Source organism: Carettochelys insculpta, chromosome 5 (assembly GCF_033958435.1).
Source record: "Carettochelys insculpta isolate YL-2023 chromosome 5, ASM3395843v1, whole genome shotgun sequence".
NCBI classification, from domain to species: Eukaryota; Metazoa; Chordata; order Testudines; family Carettochelyidae; genus Carettochelys; species Carettochelys insculpta.
In genome coordinates this window covers 125031298-125049556 of record NC_134141.1, presented here as the reverse complement: position 1 = coordinate 125049556, position 18259 = coordinate 125031298, and the positions used below count along the sequence as shown (strand labels likewise).

At 46.3% G+C, this 18259-nt stretch overlaps 1 protein-coding gene and 1 non-coding gene across 6 annotated transcripts in view; both read left to right on the top strand.

Moving 5' to 3' along the window:
* Positions 1 to 18259, top strand: part of UBAP2 (ubiquitin associated protein 2) — a 167407-nt gene that overhangs the window by 131131 nt on the left and 18017 nt on the right. For 2 of the 5 annotated variants that reach the window (XM_074995845.1, XM_074995843.1), the window contains 5 exons: positions 150 to 333; positions 3644 to 3710; positions 8200 to 8395; positions 9805 to 9896; positions 10851 to 10898. In XM_074995845.1, coding sequence (XP_074851946.1) covers positions 150 to 333; positions 3644 to 3710; positions 8200 to 8395; positions 9805 to 9896; positions 10851 to 10898 — 587 coding nt within the window. Of the gene's footprint in view, positions 1 to 149; positions 334 to 3643; positions 3711 to 8199; positions 8396 to 9804; positions 9897 to 10847; positions 10899 to 18259 lie in introns of all 5 variants that reach the window. The other 3 variants (XM_074995842.1, XM_074995846.1, XM_074995844.1) reach the window with 2 other exon arrangements.
* Positions 1646 to 1728, top strand: LOC142013968 (small nucleolar RNA SNORD121A). Its single transcript, XR_012645841.1, has one exon. It is a non-coding gene; the product is annotated as a small nucleolar RNA SNORD121A (small nucleolar RNA).

Below are 18259 nucleotides of genomic sequence, written 5' to 3'. Positions count from 1 at the left end.
GTCTCTAAGTCATTGGCACCAATTCATCACCCGCTGGTAAACTGAGTGGAATGTGCTGCCTTACCTTTAAAGTGTTTCTGTTCCTGAATCAGATGTGAGGGGTTGGATGTGCTGGAAGTCCTTTCTTACTGGCTTTTTCTAACTTGCAGCTACTTCATCGGTTCCAACATCAAAGACAGAAACCTCTCCCTCACTACCTATGGTGGGGTCTCTTCCTAGCACGGCGCCCTCTGCTGCTTCGCTCCTGCCTTCAGCTCCACAGCCCACAGCAGCATTACCCAGCCTGCCCCAGTCCAGCGACTTGGCCAGCAGCTCACTTTCCCAGTTAAGCAGGTACAGTAGGACAACAAAGGAAGAGAGGTTAAATTTGGAGTTAGTGGCAATGTGCGCACAATAGAAATGGTTCAGTGCACACAGGGACCGGAAAAACGGGGTCCCCTATCTCTCTTAACCTGAACCAGGAGATGTATTCGTGAGAGATCCATGCTAAGGTTTCTGATTGGACTATGTGAACCACATACTACATTTCAATGATAACTGTGCCCACAAATCTCTGTTCTTGGAGTCTGACAGAACTAACCGGTATTTATGGGTTTGATGCTCCAATACAGCCTATCGTGGATTCCAAATGAGACATTCATACCTTCATTTGGTGTTTCTACCAACTAGTCCATAGTGCTAGCTATTGATCTGGTCAGTTTTTTCACATACAAGATTTCAGTTAATCAATAGTTTCTTTTCTGATCATTTTTAAAGGCTGTAATAATTTAAATACTGGATTGTCACTCTTGTAAAATAAAAAAAAGTCTCTGCTGGGGCTGAGGGCGGCATGGTTCTGATTCCCTTCTTGCTAAGATGTTCCCTTGAGAAAATGTGAGCTATGAGGTTGAAGTCAATCACCATGCAGCTCTTGTGTGCCAGCTGTTTGCATTCTACTGCACATTATTAAAGCGTTCATTCTCAAACAGGTGGCATCCAGAGACTGTATTAACAATCTAAACTACTGCACTTTATTGCTCAAATTTAACAATAGAGTGAACCATGACCTAAAGTGACTTGTCCATCTCCCAGCTAGAACATGGCTGTGCCCTGTTGGACAGCCAGTGTTGAGTGAAGTTTTTAATGCCTCAGGTCACTGGAATGATTCCTTTTACCCAAGGTTCGATCTCTCGCATATCGGTTGTGCCATCTTTTATTAAGGTGACATCCATCCCATTTTCAGCAGGACGGTCCTGTCGACTTATTTTATAAAAGGGACTTATTATCCTGTATTTGCTGTGCAGGTGCAGCTGCCTGCTGGAGAGCACGTATTGTACATCAGTACGTGCTCTCTGCAAGACAGGGAGCCAGCGGGTTAGCTACTTTCCCCTTCCCCAAGGCCTGGGGAGTGGGGGTGAGAGCCTGGGCTGCTGCATCCTGTCCGCTTCCCCGACACTAGAAGAAGTGGCGGGGAGCACTGCAGCTTCTCTGTACTGGCCGCTTCCCTGAGGCTTGATCAAGGGCGGGGGAGGTAGCCGCCCATCCCCCCCGTCCTGTATGTGGCCATCAGAGATATGGTCACCTTACCTTTCATTAAAGTGTGCCACAAACTGAGCTAGGTGCTCGACTAGAAATTTGGGTTGAATGTGAAACAGAGTTGGAGTAATCTGAAAAGACGATGATGTCTGATTTCCAAGCACGTAACTGACTTGCACGTGCAGACAGCTCTTGTGTCTGAGTCTTTTCAGTAGTGGGCCTCCTGATGAATTAGTGTCGGGGGAATGTTCATTTCAAAATGTACCTTTGCAGAGATGAACCATTCCCCTCTTTCTGCCACAACCTCTCCTCTTCCAGACAGCTGAAGGAGAGGGAGGCAGTCAGAGTCTGAGTGAAAGTGGTCCGTAAAGCTACAGAAATGAATGCTGTCCTTCTTGTCATGCACCAAAAGGCCTGGTCTTGAATTAGGAAATGCTCTTCTCTAGTAACTTCCAATTGGTTATAAACACCTCGCTGGTGTGTCTCATGAGCACTTCCAAAGAAAATGTCTGTATTTAATCATGTTCAGGACACTTGAACCTCTTATGCATGATTACAGAAGTGGGACTTTCTCAATGCCAGGCTTCTGAAGGGTACGTCTAGTCATGTGAGTGTGACCTGCCTGACCTGGTTCTAAGCTCTACCTTTGGGTAGTTGGCTCTGTTTGTGGTGGTATTATTTTTCTTGCTCCATATTTTGCTTGCATCTTATTTTGCAAGGGTGGTGTTAGATTTGGAGTGGAGAAAGGTGAAGGTGTTGGTCATTTAAAATGCTTAAAAACAGGCTTTAACCACCTGCTAAGAAGGCTCATATAGGACTGCTACCAAAAGCCGGTACTAGTGTTCTTGGAAGTACCATAAGCTTGGATGTGGGACACCTGGATTGACTGGAAACAAGCACTTGTGGGGAAAATTGAATTTATGCCCGAAAGTAGAAACTTTACAGAAGGCCATTTCCACCGTTTGCAAAAATGTTAAGCCTTTTCCCCAGAGGTTTGAAAGGAGCTGGAAGAAAAACTAGCTGAGTTGCACTGGATGCAAAGGGACAGTCGACTCTGTTGGCAAAAGTCAGACGTTCAAGTTCCAGAGAGCACTTCTTCAGAATTTGGCCCAGCCAAAGATATTACATCACCTACACTCTCTCTTGAATCCTGCGAGCAGCATCACGACAGCAACTCTGGAGCTAACAGTAGAAGATATTTAGAGTTGTGCGCATGCTATGAGTGATTAAAATCGAGTGAGGGGCTCAGTGGTGTGATTTCATTTTAATACTGGAATTCACTTTCAAAGTTGTAAACAACAAGTGTTGTTCCTGCTTCTACGGGTTGAATCTCTCTAATCTGGAACTCTGTCGGCCAGCAAACACTGTAATCCGGCATTATTTTAGTTAGCTGGACTCATGGGTGTGGCCAAGTTTCCCATGGTCCCGTAACTTTTAACAGCTATCTACCCTGGATCTCAGTGTTCTGTGGTGTGATTTACCGCTAAATGTCTTCTAAGGGTGTGTCTGCACTAGCAACTAACTTTGATGTTAACTTTGAAGTTAGGCACTACTTCGAAGTAGCCAGCAGAGAGTCTACACACATTTTTCCATAACTTCTAAGTTAACTTTGAAGTAGGGAGCCCAACTTTGAAGTCCTTACTCCATTCATGGGAAGTTTAACTTCAAAGTAGGGTGTGTGTAGACGCTCAACTTTGAAGTTAGCAACTTCAAAGTTATTTGCGTAGTGTAGACACAGCTTAAGAGTCTAATAAGCAGTGGAAGTGTTGGTAACATGCTAGACAAAATTGACCCCCCTGTCATCTGGCAAATTCTCTCATCCAGCACTGGTCAGGCCCTGTATTTCACCCTCTTTAATCTGTTCTTCTTTGGTCCCCATTTTCCTGAACAGATTGAGACCATTAGTAGAGCCATAATGTTAATACCCTGTAATGTTAATTATCGGGGCCAGTATTATGCAGTTGAACTCAGAAAAGATTTTTTGTTGTTATAAATGGCTTGTAGTCATTGCTTTGGCGATTTCATAAGAAAGTTTTACTCATCTAAAGCATGAGAAAACTTACAAGCACTATTCAGCTATGTTTTCAGCTATGTATACTGATCAACCTTTTAAAATTTTTCTTTCTAGCTCCCTCTCCAATCATCAGAGCAGCCTCTCCTCTGCTGCAGTGCTGTCTGCGAGCAGCTCACATGCGGTAAGTCCCGTTTGTGCTGTCATAACTAGTAGGTCTACACTGTTGTCTGCAGTGGTGAAATAAATGTGTTACATATTTATGCTAACCAATCTGTTCCACCTTGCATTTAGCTGTGACACTGAGTATGTTTCCAAACCTGAAGAAAAGCTCTCCATAAGCTCAAAAGCTTCTCTCTCTCACTAACAGAAGTCGGTTTAATAAAAGATATTATCTCACCAACCTTGTCTAATTAAATCCAGTCAGCTTTCCGGACAAGGTTTAAGATACCTGTCAAGCTGTCTGGAGTGGTTTAGGAATGTGAGTACCAGCCTTAGGGCAGACAGTTAAGAAACAGGGTACGCATCTCAAACTGGTTGTGAATTCTGTCCTTAAATTTCACCATTCAAGTGTGAAATTATAAAACACTGTTGCAGCCTCATAATGGAGTCACAGACAGCCTCTGGGGGGCACTTTAGTCTATGTTGCCACCCTTGCAAGCTTACCTTAGTGATTGACTTTTAGTGTTAGTAAGCATCTGAGTAATATTCGGGTTACTCCCCCACCCCAAAGGGCGAGTCATTTATCCAGGCCAATTGTACCTTCAATTCTTAACTTAGGGCCCTTAAAAATTCACAGCAAGAGAGTCACGGACCGTGCAGTCTGGTTTCTTCCCATGAAATCTGGTCTTATGTATGCTTATCTATGTAGATGTTGTGAGGGAGAGTAGTGTTTCTTGAATTGGAGGTCCTGCTCAAAAGTTGTTGTGGGATCGTGGGGGGGAGGGGTTGACAAGGTTATTTTAGGGGGTTTGCAGTATTGCCACCCTTACTCCTGCACTGCTCTCAGAGCTTGGCAGCCGGAGCGTGGTGGCTATTGACTAGGCACCCAGCTCTGAAGGAAGTGAACCACCAGCAGCGTTGCAGAAGTAAAGGTGGTAATGCCATGCCATAGCATCCTTATTTCTATACCTGCTGCTGGCAGCAGTTCTGTCTTTGAATTGGAGTTCCTGGCCAGCAGAGGTGCAGAAGTAAGGTTGTGTCCAGATAGCCGAGAACTCCTGGGAAAAGATATTCATATTATGCACTGCATTTGCATGTCTTTTGCCAACAGCTCTCTTGGGAGAGGTTTTCCCAACATTTGGTCCATGCACATGGGGCCAAATGTCATGAAAAACTCCCTCTGCAAAAACATTTCAGGGATGTCAGCAGAGCACTCCTGAAGTGGTAGACTTTTGTTGAGACCTCTGGTCTCCTGACAGAATCCTTCAGTCTAAACATAGCTTAAGAGTAACAGCACCAGAACCCCTCCCCTGAAATGACCTTCTGTCACTCTGCCCCCTTTCTCCCCCCACCACCTCCTCCGTGGTACAGGACCTCTACAATTACAACACCATGAAATCTCAGATTTAAATTGCTGAAAGAATGAAATTTATAGTTTTTAAAATTCCATTATCACGAAATTTACCAAAATGGACTGTGAATATGGTAGGGCCCTACCTATATCAAAGAGAAAGCTTGTAGCCAATCCTAATATCAGTTAAGAAAAGTAAATATGAATTATTCACAAGATTAAAATAGGTAAACATACACACACAAGTTAGACCCGTCCACCATCTTTTTGAACGTAAGACTATTATAAGCTAGCACTGTAAATCCTTTCGGACTAACACGTGCTGAGCACTGGGAATCTTTCACTTCTGTTTAGTATTCCTTGCCCCTCAGGCTATGTTTACGCTCCAGAGCTATTTTGGGATACTGAGATATCCCAAAATAGCTACTTAACATCTATCAAAATATTTTTAGAAATACTAGGCATGCTATTTTGGCATCTGTCTGCCCCCTCTTTGCGGAGGAGTAAGGGATGTTTTGAAATTGGGCAGAATTTCAACATAAACTTGAAATAGGATATGCAGTACGCATAGCAGAAATTGTATATCTTATTTCAAGTTAAGGGCTCAGTATAAATGTAGCCTCAGAGATCAAGCAGCATAAAAGACCCAGTTTTTTCTTGTTGGGGATTTTTGTTGCCTTCTTCAGAGTTCAAGTAGACATGATGAACTTGTGTGCAAGTCTCCTCTTCATGGGGGTGGGTAGAAGAATGCAGGTAACAAAGTCTTTGTTCTTTTATGTTTCGCAATGGCTCATTTGGTTTCAGTGCGCTGCTGTGTGTACAGGACCTAACATCTACTGTAAGAAGCCAGCCTCTACATTAGTTAATATTCCTTTCCCATTTTGTGACTCTCACAGTTAGAGGTTTTCCGTGCAAACACTTGACATTTGTACTCGGTCTTATTAGGTTATATTCAGTGGGCTGAACACATGCAGCATCCTACAAGCATTTCATTAAATCTAAATATTAAACATTTTTATAAATGTAATAGCTACTTTAATAACACTAACGCAGAGGTAAGCAAGACTCGTCTCCAGCTAAGCATTCCTCACTGTTTAAGTGGTGCCTTTTCAAAGTGTCAGCCCCCACCAGGGACTGAGACAAGTGTTTTTTCTCACTGGGGACATGTGGAAATTTCCCAGCTGTCTTTTGGCATAAAGATCTGATGGTTGTGATTGATTGGACATTGAAGCTGTTATTATGGGACTAGCACTGAATTTTGCCTATCCTGCCTCTCAGACAAATGTAACCTCGGAGGAACTTCCCATCAGGAAGCAGGGGTGAAGAGAGAGACAGACAGACAGACAGACATCCTTGTCACAAGTTACAATGAAAAGTCATAGCACAGTTGCTCTTTGAAGCATCACTGAAGCCTGGAATGTTGTTACTGGCCTCGGTGGAGTTGACTTAATAGGCAGTGTGCAAGTGACATAGTCAAAGGTGTAGAGAAAAACACCATGTTACAACTGATTCTAGACTGCTGCATGGGTATTACTGTAACATGCATAGGTCACGCATGAGAGGGTAGCCAAGTTAGTCTGTATCTTCAGAAACAACAAGAAGTCCTGTGGCACCTTAAACTAACAGATATTTTGGAGCATAAGCTTTTGTGGCCAAAAACCCATTTCACCAGATGCGTGAGTAGGATTCCAGAGGAGCGTGTAAATGTGTAGGCTCATGAAAAGGAGAGGGTCGCAGTCCAGAGGAGAGCCAGACTTGACAAGATCAGTTCAGTCATGGTGGATGTGGCCCATGATCAGCAGCTAATGTGGAGTTGTGAACATCAAGAGAGGAAAACCAGGTAAATTGGGTCTGGAGGATGTGGCCCATGATCAGTAGCTAATATGGAGGTATGAACATCAAGAGAGCAGAAACTGCAATTACAAAAAGCAGTTTCTTCTTTCTTGATATTGATGCCTCCACGTTAGCTGCTGCCCATGGGCCACACCCTCCAAGACTGAACTGACCTTGTCAAATCTGGCCCTTTTTCTTGACTGGGACTCCCACCTTTTCACAAACCCATATAGTTAAACCCTCCTCTGGAACCCCCATTCATGCATCTGATGAAGTGGGTCTTTGCCCACAAAAGCTTATGCTCCAAAATATCTGTTAGTCTATAAGGTGCCACAGGACTTCTTGATGCGAAGCGCAGTGGTTTCTGTCAAAACAAAAAAGCAGTCCAGTAGCACTTTAAAGATTAACAAAATAATTTTTTAGATGATGAACTTTTGTGGGACAGACCCACTTCCTCAGACCACGATGGCTGGCATGGCTATCTCTGTTACTATTCAGTGGTTTCTAGTAACACAGTAAGCGGCATTGAACAGATGTGGTTACACTACAGCTGAATAGAAAGATCCTTGGTACCTTGCTCTGCAGTGTGCTGCGTCTTCGTATGCAACCTGAAAATGGCACATGCTTGGTTATGGTTAGCACAGGACTTTTCTGTGCGCATTCAGTACATGCGAGTGTTAGAAACCATTGTCATCTCTAGTCAGCACATACCTTGAAATCTCTTACTTAGGCAAATGTTGTTCCCTCTTCCAGTTCTCTGCTGAGCCTGAGCTTTCGCTTTGCCATTGTGGTACATAAATTGCTGTCCAACACTATGCACAAGTAGTGCCCTATCTGGCTTGCATATTATTTGAACACATCTCCCTCATAACCACCGAGAACGTCACAGTTGACATTTGCATTTCATTTTTAATTTCTGCGAGTGGCCTGAAGAAATCCTATTAGTAGGGGCCCTTCTTCTCTCTAAAGCATATCCTCTTCCTGAAAGAAACTCCTGCACTCTTGCAAAGGTAAACTCAAGTCTGACCTTATCTAAGTTAAAAGGAACACTCTGCTGAGAGCAAAATGGCCTTACTTAGTATAATAAAAAGGCAACTGACCTGCATGTATTTAATTCCAGCTCAGGCCTGGTGACTTGAGTTTCATTCTCATGGTGTAGGTTTTTAGAACCCCTTAATGGAATCATAGCCTTTGTCTCACCGTTTGTAGAATACCAATGATAATATTAGGATTCTTTTGCACGTGCTGCTGTTAGCTAAAAGGTTGGATAATGTTTTTACTCAGGTGTTTTGTAGTGTGATCCCTATTCTTTTTGTCTTCTTTCTAGCACACTAATGTTGAGAGCACAACTTCGCTGCAGCCCTCAACAACCTTTTCAACTGCTTCAACCTCAGCCACTAGCACCACCTCCTCAGTTGTCAGCATGGCAAGCAGTATGAACACTACAAACAGCCTTGGCCTGAGCGTTACCAGTGTGTCTATGCCAGCTGCTTCTACACGGGCAGCTCCCTTAGTGTCTTCAGGTTCGCAATATTAACAGATCACATGGATAGACAGAGGACTTCAGTCTGCAGGCCTGTCAGTTACGCACCATGCCAGCAATAACTGTGCTAAGAATTATATGCTCTTTAAAGACTTGCATTTTTCAGCATGTTTTACTTGCTGGCCTATGAAATAAAGTTGCCTGCTTTTATGTGTTGGGAATATTTGGTGGGTAGTACTGAGCATTTTGTAGCATGTTCTGTCTCCAGAAAGCTATACAAATCATAACCAGAGCTGTTCCAAATTTAGTAAGTGGGGACCTGGAGAGAATTGGTCAACAAACTAAGCAACATGGTCAGCTCTTGGTTTTAATTTACTCTAGCTTTTATTTCTCACTCACCTCCTGCGGTCCAAGTTCCTGTGGCAGTGTGAGAATCCATGGCAATGCCAGCCTTCATTACCCCATGCCAAAACATTGCTCCGACAGTGACTGGGGACAGGAGATGTTGCCCATGCGCCTGCCAAGGGCCCAGCTAGGAAAAGGACTACTCAAAAGTCAGGGCAGATTGTTTTGTGTGGTGGCAGCGCTCATCTTTTCTCAGAGAAGAGTGACAAGGAGTCATCTTATGCTCAAATGGAGGCAGCACTGACGTTCACTGGGGGCTTGGTAGTCAGGTTTAGCTGCCGAAAGGAAATGTTGTGGGTCAGGATATCCCTTTGGGAAAATGGTGAAGGAGCTCAGCAATGTTCTGGCTGAATTAGGTACACAAGTATATCTCACATCCCCTTCCCGCACCCACTATCTGTGGAGATGCTAATTACTGGCTAGGAAAAAAAAATGCTTTTTTACCCCCCTCCATAATCCTCGGCACACCTTTGCTTCATAGCATGAGAGCAGAACTGCATTATGACCTCCCCTCTTCGCTCTGCCTGGCCATAGCTGAAGCCAGCTGTGTCCCCAGAAGAGTAAAGGCATGCCTATTTTGATTATGGTGTTGGTGACTAGTGATTTCCATCACATTGCTTGGATGGTGGGGGAGGGTGTATTGACAGAAGAGCGGAAGGAAAGCGGAGAGGTTGCTGTCAGCTGCAGTGAAATGAGACCTGGGGTCTTCCTCTGAACAGGGGTTGGGACAGGAGCGGTGGGCCCGTAGCGCTTTCCATCTTTTCAGATCCTGACCTGAGAACTAATCCAACTGACCCAGACTGGTCTCTGGGCTGAGACTGTTCTATACCTGTGGGCCCCTGTAGGATCCTTGCCATAACGTTCAGGCTCTCTTTCAAGTGTTGCCAGCTTGCAGCTTTTGCTCGCCATTCCTTTTAAATAAAACTCTGCTGGACTGTCCTAAACACTGTGACAGTTCAGCCCTCAGGGCAGGGCAGCAAACTTGTCTCAGGCTGAACTCTCTTGTATGATTGTTACTTTTTTTTTTTTGTTCTGGTCCTGCAGGCAAAGCTCCCCCCAATCTGCCACAAGGAGTACCACCCTTGTTGCATAATCAGTATATTGTGGGACCTGGAGGACTCCTGCCTGCCTACCCAGTAAGCAACTTCATTGTACCTGGCCTACATTACTTATCTCCTTGGTGCCAAGGGTCCTGCAGACTGCATCAATGTGTCTTTTTTTTGGCATGTTTTGTCTGTGGAATCCTTGTTTCAGGTGCTATGAGGATGGGATGTGTATTCTGTCCAGTTTGCAATTCACTGCTAAATTTCTAACTGATGGCTTGAAAATCCTTGGGTAGGGGGTTTGATTTTGCTTCCACTGAAATATGGGGCTTTGCTCTAGTCTTGCATGGGATCAATGTGCGGCCCTTTCAGTTGGAATAGAATAATGTGAGTTGTGTGTGAGACTTTCTGGGATAGTCGATGGGGTGTGCTGTGCTCAGAACTAGCCACAACTTCAGATTGTTCCACATGTTGACATTTGATTTAATCTCAGCGGCTGCGCAGTTCAGTCTTGTCTGTTAGAAGCCATGTTCTATGACTAGTTGTTTTCCTTCTCCACCTAGGGGAGGAAAGTCATTCCGTAGTTTTAATGTAGAAATGAAGAGATTAGAGTTTGTAAATTTAAGGCCTATTCCCTGAATGTTGGCACACCGCCTACTGGGGAGCAGTAATAGCAAACAGTGCAGTTAAGAGGATTAAGTCCTAGCTCTGAATGTCTTAAGGTACACAGTTTACTGGTAACTAGAATTACCAATAAACTTTGTGCCTTGAGTTACCAGTAAACTCTGTACCTTGAACTGTATCGTCTAGTCCTAAAATTTCAAGGTTCAGAGTGTTAATTTCAATCTGTACTTGATATGTCAACCAAACCTTAACTGCACCAGCCCCTGGGAGTACAACTGTAGATCTTGATAGGTTGTTGTAGGTCTTGTGCTATTTTAAAAAAAGCCAGGTTGTGTCTTTTTTAGTCTGTTTAAAAACCCCAAATTGATCACTATTAGAGAAGAGTGTTATAATGTTGTTGTACTTTTATCTGTCTTCAAGCAGATCTATGGTTATGATGATCTTCAGATGCTTCAGTCCAGGCTGCCAATGGTAAGTAAATGAACCAAATTTGGTGGTGTCCCCCCCTCCCCCGGCAATGTGAGTTAAACTTTCAGAGTAGTCCTTCTGCCCAGCACAAGCCATTTCAGTGTATGGTGATTTTTAAGGGCTTTCTTTGAGCTGTCTTCCTGCCATGAAGCTGTTGATGATGTATTCTAGCTGCTCAGTTATCTCCTTTCAGTGTGATTTCCTGGAGGAGTAAGTTCCTTAAGGTTCTTCAAGTACCACTCCTGAGAGTCCTTCTCTTAGGTGTGCATGTGCCACTGGAGCCCCTGGTGGGAGATTTCTAGGTGGTGGTGACCATTCAGCCCTCACACATGCCGTATGCCTGCTTGTGTCAGACTTCAAGGAAATGTTAGGGTGCACGGGTAAACTCACCTCTGTTCCTTCCCTTCTGCCTTAGCCTAGCGTGTTCTCAGTCTTTTCATTTTATTGCAGTTAGGTACTTTATAGTTGTAGGTTTGTGTTTGGTATTTACCATAGTTAGGTTTTAGATGTGTGGATTGTTTTCCCTCTTTTCTGCCAGACAACTTGTGTTCTCTTGGTTCGGCTGTCTCTCGCCAGGCTTCAAGTATTGTGCCTCTGGCTGGAGCCTCTGCCAGTAATGATGGGCATTCCAGGGTTCTGGCTGCTCTCCTGTACATCCATCCCCAGACAGAGCTGGCACCCTGTCAGCCTCGGGGCATTCTTTATCTGAGCAAGAGAAGTCTTTGGCTTCCCTTGGAAGACTCCACAAAAGAGAAGTGTGGACTCGTACTCTACGGCACCAGCTCCAAAGAAGATCAGGTCCCTGTTGAGATCCTTGGTCCCTGTGGATACTGAGGACTCTTCAGGTACTGACAGGCCTTTGGAGCCCCAGAGCTCCATGGACAAGGAGCATGACTCATATAGTGTGCTCGTACCCTCCACCAGGAAGGAAGGCAAGCACAGCACGCTGCCATGTTCAGCTCTGCCATCAGGAACTAAACGTTCCACTTGGTAATAGTTGTAAGAGGATGAGGGCCTGAAACATAAGGCCTTGTGTCACAGGCCTGGTGTGAGGCTGGATTCCTAGGCAGTAATGGACAAAACTTTGCTAATATAAAGCAAAGCTAAGCTGTGCGCAGGAGATGGGGCCTACTCACAGAACATGGCACAAACAGGGCTGATAGGCACAGGTTATATGTGAATTCCAGAGGACTGGTAACAACACCTCATTAAGAAACATCTTGGTACCATATCACTCACCAGAGATAACAGGAAACATACTGATCCAGGTTCACGACAGTATCTAAAATGACAGCATGATGCACCAGCTGCAAGGTGGTTTCTAGGTAACATCAGAGGGTGGCCCCCTTATACGTCAGGAGTGACGCGTAACTTGTTTGAACTTGTGTATAAGAATGCGTTTTGGAGAAGCTGTCTTTGCCTAGTTTGGGAGCAACAGGAGATCCTGCTATTGACTGAGCTGCGTCCATTATTGGGGCACATATGGACTAGCAGATATGTAGACATCTGATCTAGAGAGCTGGAGACAGTGTTTGGTTTGACAGTAAACCTGTCTGGGCATCTTTGTCCCTTCTCTGATTTTTGTGGTCTTTGGGGGCTTTCTTGGAGTTTGCTGTACTGGCTGCCAGCCGAGCATACAGGGAGAGTACATGCAAGCAGCTTGCTTATTTATCATTGGACAGAGTACGATACTCGTCAGGACACCACACCAGTAACTTCTGATCACAAGTGGTCCCGTCACATGCCTTAACCTGGCTTTCAGTACCTATGCAAGCAGCTAAGCTGGGGTGCCTGTGCAAGCTTCATCCTTGGTACCAAGCAAACGATAGCACCAGACATCTGTGGTGCCAGCAGTAAACGCAACATCATTGGAACCGCTGGCTTCATTTACAACTGCCTCACCTATGACATCGGTATGGGGCTCTGGAGCCCAATTCACACGTGTGCTGCATCTGATCTGTGATCTGCAAACCGTACACCCATGGGTATACCAACGGACTAGACCTTACCGTGACTATGCTGGGGCTTTAAGCACACATGCACACAGGCAGGAGCTGGGTACAGCCAGCGTAGTATTGTGAACTCTCCACCTGCCCTCAGCTGGACAGGGCGTCTCAGAGGCGGGGACATAACCGGGGCTGATCTCAAGCCACCATCACTGCAACCATGGGCAGGTGGAACATCTTCAGCAGTGCCCCACGGGTGCCTGGGCTCCCCACTAGCAGGAGAGATGGCTCCTCGGGAGGGAAGAGGAGGGCTGGAGTCCACCCCTGTGAAAAGCGTAGCTCCCCACGGCTGTTTGACTGGCTCTTATGGCCAAGCTGAGCCAGCCCCCTTCTCTCTCCCCTGGACAGAGCTGGGTTGCAGACGATTATGGTAGCACCTGTGGGGACCCTGGATTCTTCTACCTGCTCTGTTGTAAACTATCCTTGGAGCCATAGCCTGACGACGATAAGAGTCCTGTGGGGAGCCGTGGCAGACTGTCCACCTGCCCTGGGCCCTAAGCAGCCCCAGCCTCTTGTCCCTGTCCCCCAGGAACCTCAATTAGTGCAGGTGGAAGGCCTGCCAAGCTCTTGCCTTCTGAGCCCTGTGCAGATATAACATTTGCATCCATACCCAAGCTGCCATCCTCAAAAATAGTCCAGGAATGTCTACATCTGCAGATGTGGCTATCCATGAACGTAAAGTGAACACCTGCAGTTCGCAGGGCTGTACTAGGGTCCTTTCTAGAACTGCAGAAACTGATAGTTGAGGGATTTGCTGGCGTCAGATGAACCAGAGTCCATCACTGGCATTAACAGATACTGAGCATCTCTCAGTACCAAGATTTGGGTGTCTGAGCGGCCATCCTGTGGCACAGGCTTCTCCTCTCCTCATCTGCCTCCCCATCTCTCCTGCTAGGAGGGTGTGGAGTAAGAAAGTTTCCACTTAGTCTCCTTTACTTCAGTGACAGGTTCTCTACATACTCTTTTGGGAATCTGCTTTTGGCAGCTGCAAGGAAGACCATCTAGGTCACCAAGGGAAACAGAACCAGCTTTGCCTACTGTCTGTCCCCACTTCCTCTTGGAGCCCTGCAGTGGGCTGACTATCAGTATCACTGGTTTAGTCCTTCAGGGAGACCAGGGTTTCGTATCCTACCCTCCCCATGGATGGAGACATTTGAGGAGCAAGAGGGTGGGGCAGATAAAGAAGCCATGCCGAGACTCCCATTTCATTGTCATTGCTCAAAGAGATGGTTGTGCTTCCACCACTTCTCATGGCCCATAAGTTCAGCCAGTTTCAGGAGCTCATTAGAAGTGTGTCAGACACTCAGCCAATCCCTCTGGGGAAGGCGTCAGCAACCTTTTTGAACCAAAGAGCCAAACTACATCAAAAATCAGAACAAGTGGTCAACAACGAGCCACTATAAAAATGCCTCTTTGCATGACTAAGAATATGCAATTTAATACAGGTTGAACATCTCTAGTCTGGCACCCTCAGGACCTGACCAGAGCTGGACATGAGAATTTGCCAGACCATGGGAGGTCGATTGTTTAGCATCATTGCCAACACTTTCACTGCTGATTGGGCTCCTAGAAGACATGTAGGAGTAAATCACAGTAAAATAAAAACACAGAACACTGAGAGCCAGGACAGGTGGCTGTTAAACTTTATGGTACCGCAGGAAGTTTGGCCACACCCCTAAGTGGTCATTGGCTAACTAAAATCCATTATGGATGTTGCTGGACAAGAAAGTGCTGGACTAGAGAGGTTCAACCTGTATTACTGGTAGTTGGCATGATGATTAACAGTGTAAGTGAAACGTATTCACAGCTCTATTTAATGAGATTTCTGCTCCTGCATGTTTTTGCCCATTTCTTTGAAGTTTAAGTCATAACTGGTCAAATCCAGCATCATGCGCACATTCAGGCAGTCTCATGTCAATCTTGGGCGCGGGTTACTTCCAATGTGATTCAAATGAGAGTGAGCTTGCTCACAGGTATAGGTGGCGCCCAGCATTGAAAGCAAGCTGACATTCTGCATGGTTTTGGAGGTTACAGGAAGTTCTTTCCAAGTTTGCAGAATTAGATTATCATCACGCTGCACTTTCTTCATGTCAGGCCCTTTGTGCAGTTTTGCCAATTCTGCATGTTGTCAAGGACAGCATTTTAAATCAGAATTCAACTTGATGATTTTTTCCACCCAAATACTAACTCCTTCAAGTCTACCATTTTCATTTCCAAATCGTTGACTAAGGTGCTCGAAATGACTGTTAAATCCAGTTCTTCAGCAAATGCTTTATGTGGACTCAGTGTGAACTTAAACAGAGCACTGTTTGCAAAAGTCAACGAAAGGAGACTTGAATGGCATCAGCAGCTCAGAAAGAAAACTGGCAGGCTGCTGCAAATCAAGGTTGTTGTTTGGATGCTCTCCAATACAAATCATGAAACATTTGTAATTTTTTGAAAAGTGCTAGTCTTGATGTCTTTGAAGACAGCCTTTTTTTGACTCCAAGCACTTCTTGGTGCAAAGTCAGGACTGTGCTTCCTTGCTCTTGTAGCTTACGGTTCAACTCATTAAAATGACCAACAACATTGACAAGATAAAAAGAAATTCTCTGGCACGTTTATAGACTAACAGATATTTTGAAGCATAAGCTTTCGTGGGCAGAGACCCTCTTCATCATGCATCTGATGAAGCGGGTCTTTGCCCACGAAAGCTTATGCTCCAAAATATCTGTTAGTCTATAAGGTGCCAGAGGACTTCTTGTTGATTTTGAAGACACAGGCTAACATGGCTACCTCTCTGATAATTGACAAGAGAGTAAAACTTGAGTAACCAGTCACAGTCTGAAAGCTTGGTATGTCTGACACCCTTCATATTCAAAAACGACTTAATCTCTTTAATGCAGATGGAAAAATGAAACACGGTTTTTCCAGGACATAACCAGCGAATGTTTTGCTGCGCATAAGTCAGAGTATTTGGAATCTATTTCCTTGAGCAATGACTTCTCGAATAATGCTGTACGAGCTTACAAAACTTGCGGTGTTTAAGCTCCAACCTTTTTTTTGACCATGCCAGCAGGCTATTATATCTAGTGTTCATTTTTTGCTGCATCTCCTTGCGGAAGTTCTTTGATGTGTTATCTTTGGGGTATTTTGTAGAAAATACTACATGTTTGGTCATGAAGTGCTGTTCTATGTGGTGTTTTTTGAGAACAGTCTCTCGCTACAACTAAGACAGTGTGGAGATCCAGACATGTCTACAAATGCATACAAGTTTGTTCACTCCTTTTGAAAATTTCAGTATTCGTCATCGCTCTTTCTCTTAGCCATTTTCGTTGCTGGGGGTGTCAGAGTTCACCATCATGGATTATGGGAAGGATTTCTCGACCAAGCAAATAAAAGGAGAATGTGCACAACTCCCATGGGTGAAGAGGATGGATGGTTGTTAAAATGAATCATTAAAGGAAGGGATGAAAGTACCTTAAATTTCTTACCTATCACACATCCACACCCTCCCTTGGAGCGGGGGGCACTCGGGGTGGGGGTCAGGGGAAGTTGCAATATGACAGAATCTGTAAGAAATTCAAGTGTGGGAGGGAGTCAGAGCAGGGAGCATGTGGGGGGAATCAAGTTGAGGGTGTGTGTCGGGGGTGGGTAGTCATTTAGGGCAATGGGTACCTGGGGGCAGGGGAAGGGAGTCAGGACAGAGAGCATGGTGGGGAGGGGAGACAGGGCACAGGGTGGGGGGAAGAGAAGAGGGGAGTCAGGGCAGGGGGTGCCCTGATCCCAGGTTACCTGTTTATTCCGAAAGGTAGTTGTCAGGAGAGTTCCTGAGCTTATGTGAGCATGCTTGCTGTGCCCCTGGCAGTACTTCCTGTTGAGAGTCAACAGTGCACCTGCTCCTAGCAGCTCACCCCAGCCAGCTCTTACTGGGGTGCACCCCCTTACTTTCACCTCTGATCTCAGGTGAAATAGACTGAGAGGCGTTCTTAGCATGAGGAATTACTCATTTTTAAAATTCGGAATTACACTCATCCCTCTCGATACAAGCACAGTTGGTTTCCAACTTTCTGCTCATAGGTGAAAACTCATAAGAGGGACACTAAATTCCCATTAAAATACACGTAAAAGTCTCTGATTGGCTCGAAGTGCTCCTAGCTCAGGGAAAGAGTGGGAGCACGTGGTGCTGCTTTTGAAAGGTAAGTGAATCTTGGGGTCAGGATGGGGGGAGGTTGGAGAGGGTTAAGGCTGGGGGAAGTTTGGAGCCATGAGAGGGAGGGAGGGTGAAAACCTGGTGGCAGGTTGGGTCCGTGGGGCAGGTGAGGGGTGTTAAGGCTGCGTTGGGTTGCGTCCGTGGGGCAGGCAGGCAGGGGGAGGTCAGGCTGTGGTGGGTTGTGCGTGGGGCTGGTGGGGGGGTTCAGGCTGTGGCAGATTGGAACCACAGGGAGCAGGGTAAAGCTCATATTAGCAGGAGGAGTTCACTTGTATAGTGAACAATGGTAAGTATATGTGTCCTTGTTTAGTGAGTACAGTAAGGTCTCAGAGTACATGCCCTGCTCTTACGTGACTCACCCCGATTCTTATTGTAAACCCTGTAGCGTGATTTCCAGTTGCGCTTAACTCGCTCCCCCCCACCCTGGCTCAACCCCCCTGGCTCTGCATGGCCCAGGCTCAGCCGTCCCCCCCACTCCGTTCGCCACCCGCACGTAGCTCCTGCTCGCCCCCCCACCCCTGCCTCTGGCTCTAGCTCACCACCCCTCAGGCACGACTCCGACTCAACCTCCCTGGTCCCCGTTCAACACCCCTTGCTGGCTCACCACCCACGCGGATCTCTGGCTCACCTGCCACCCCACCTCTAGCTCTGGCTCACCACCCCTCGCATGTGGCTCCAGTTCATCCCCCGCACAGCTCCAATTCAAACCACTCGCATGCGGCCTTGGTTTAAATAACCTGCGCAAGGCTCTGGTTTTACACCCCCCACCAACCCCCCACATGCAGCCCCAGTTCTACCCACACCCCCAGTTCAACCCCCCTGCCAGCTCACTGCCCGTGCCTGCTCTGGCTCCAGCTCAGCCCCCCGCCGCAGCCCCGCTCACCGTCCACGCACGGCTCTAGCTCACCTGCCACCCTCACCACTGGCTCACCACCCCTTGCACGTGGCTCCGGTTCACCCTCCACTCCCTGTCCTGGTTTAAAACCACCCCCCACCCCGCCCTGCCTGGCTCCAGTTCAACCTCCCACCCCCAGTTCACCCCTCCGCTGTCTCACTGCCAGCACCTGGCTCCAGCTCCGGTTCAACCTCCGGCCATGTCCTGGCTCACTGCCTGAGAAGGGCTCTGACTCACCATCCCGCGCACAGCTCCAGCTTAACTCCACCCC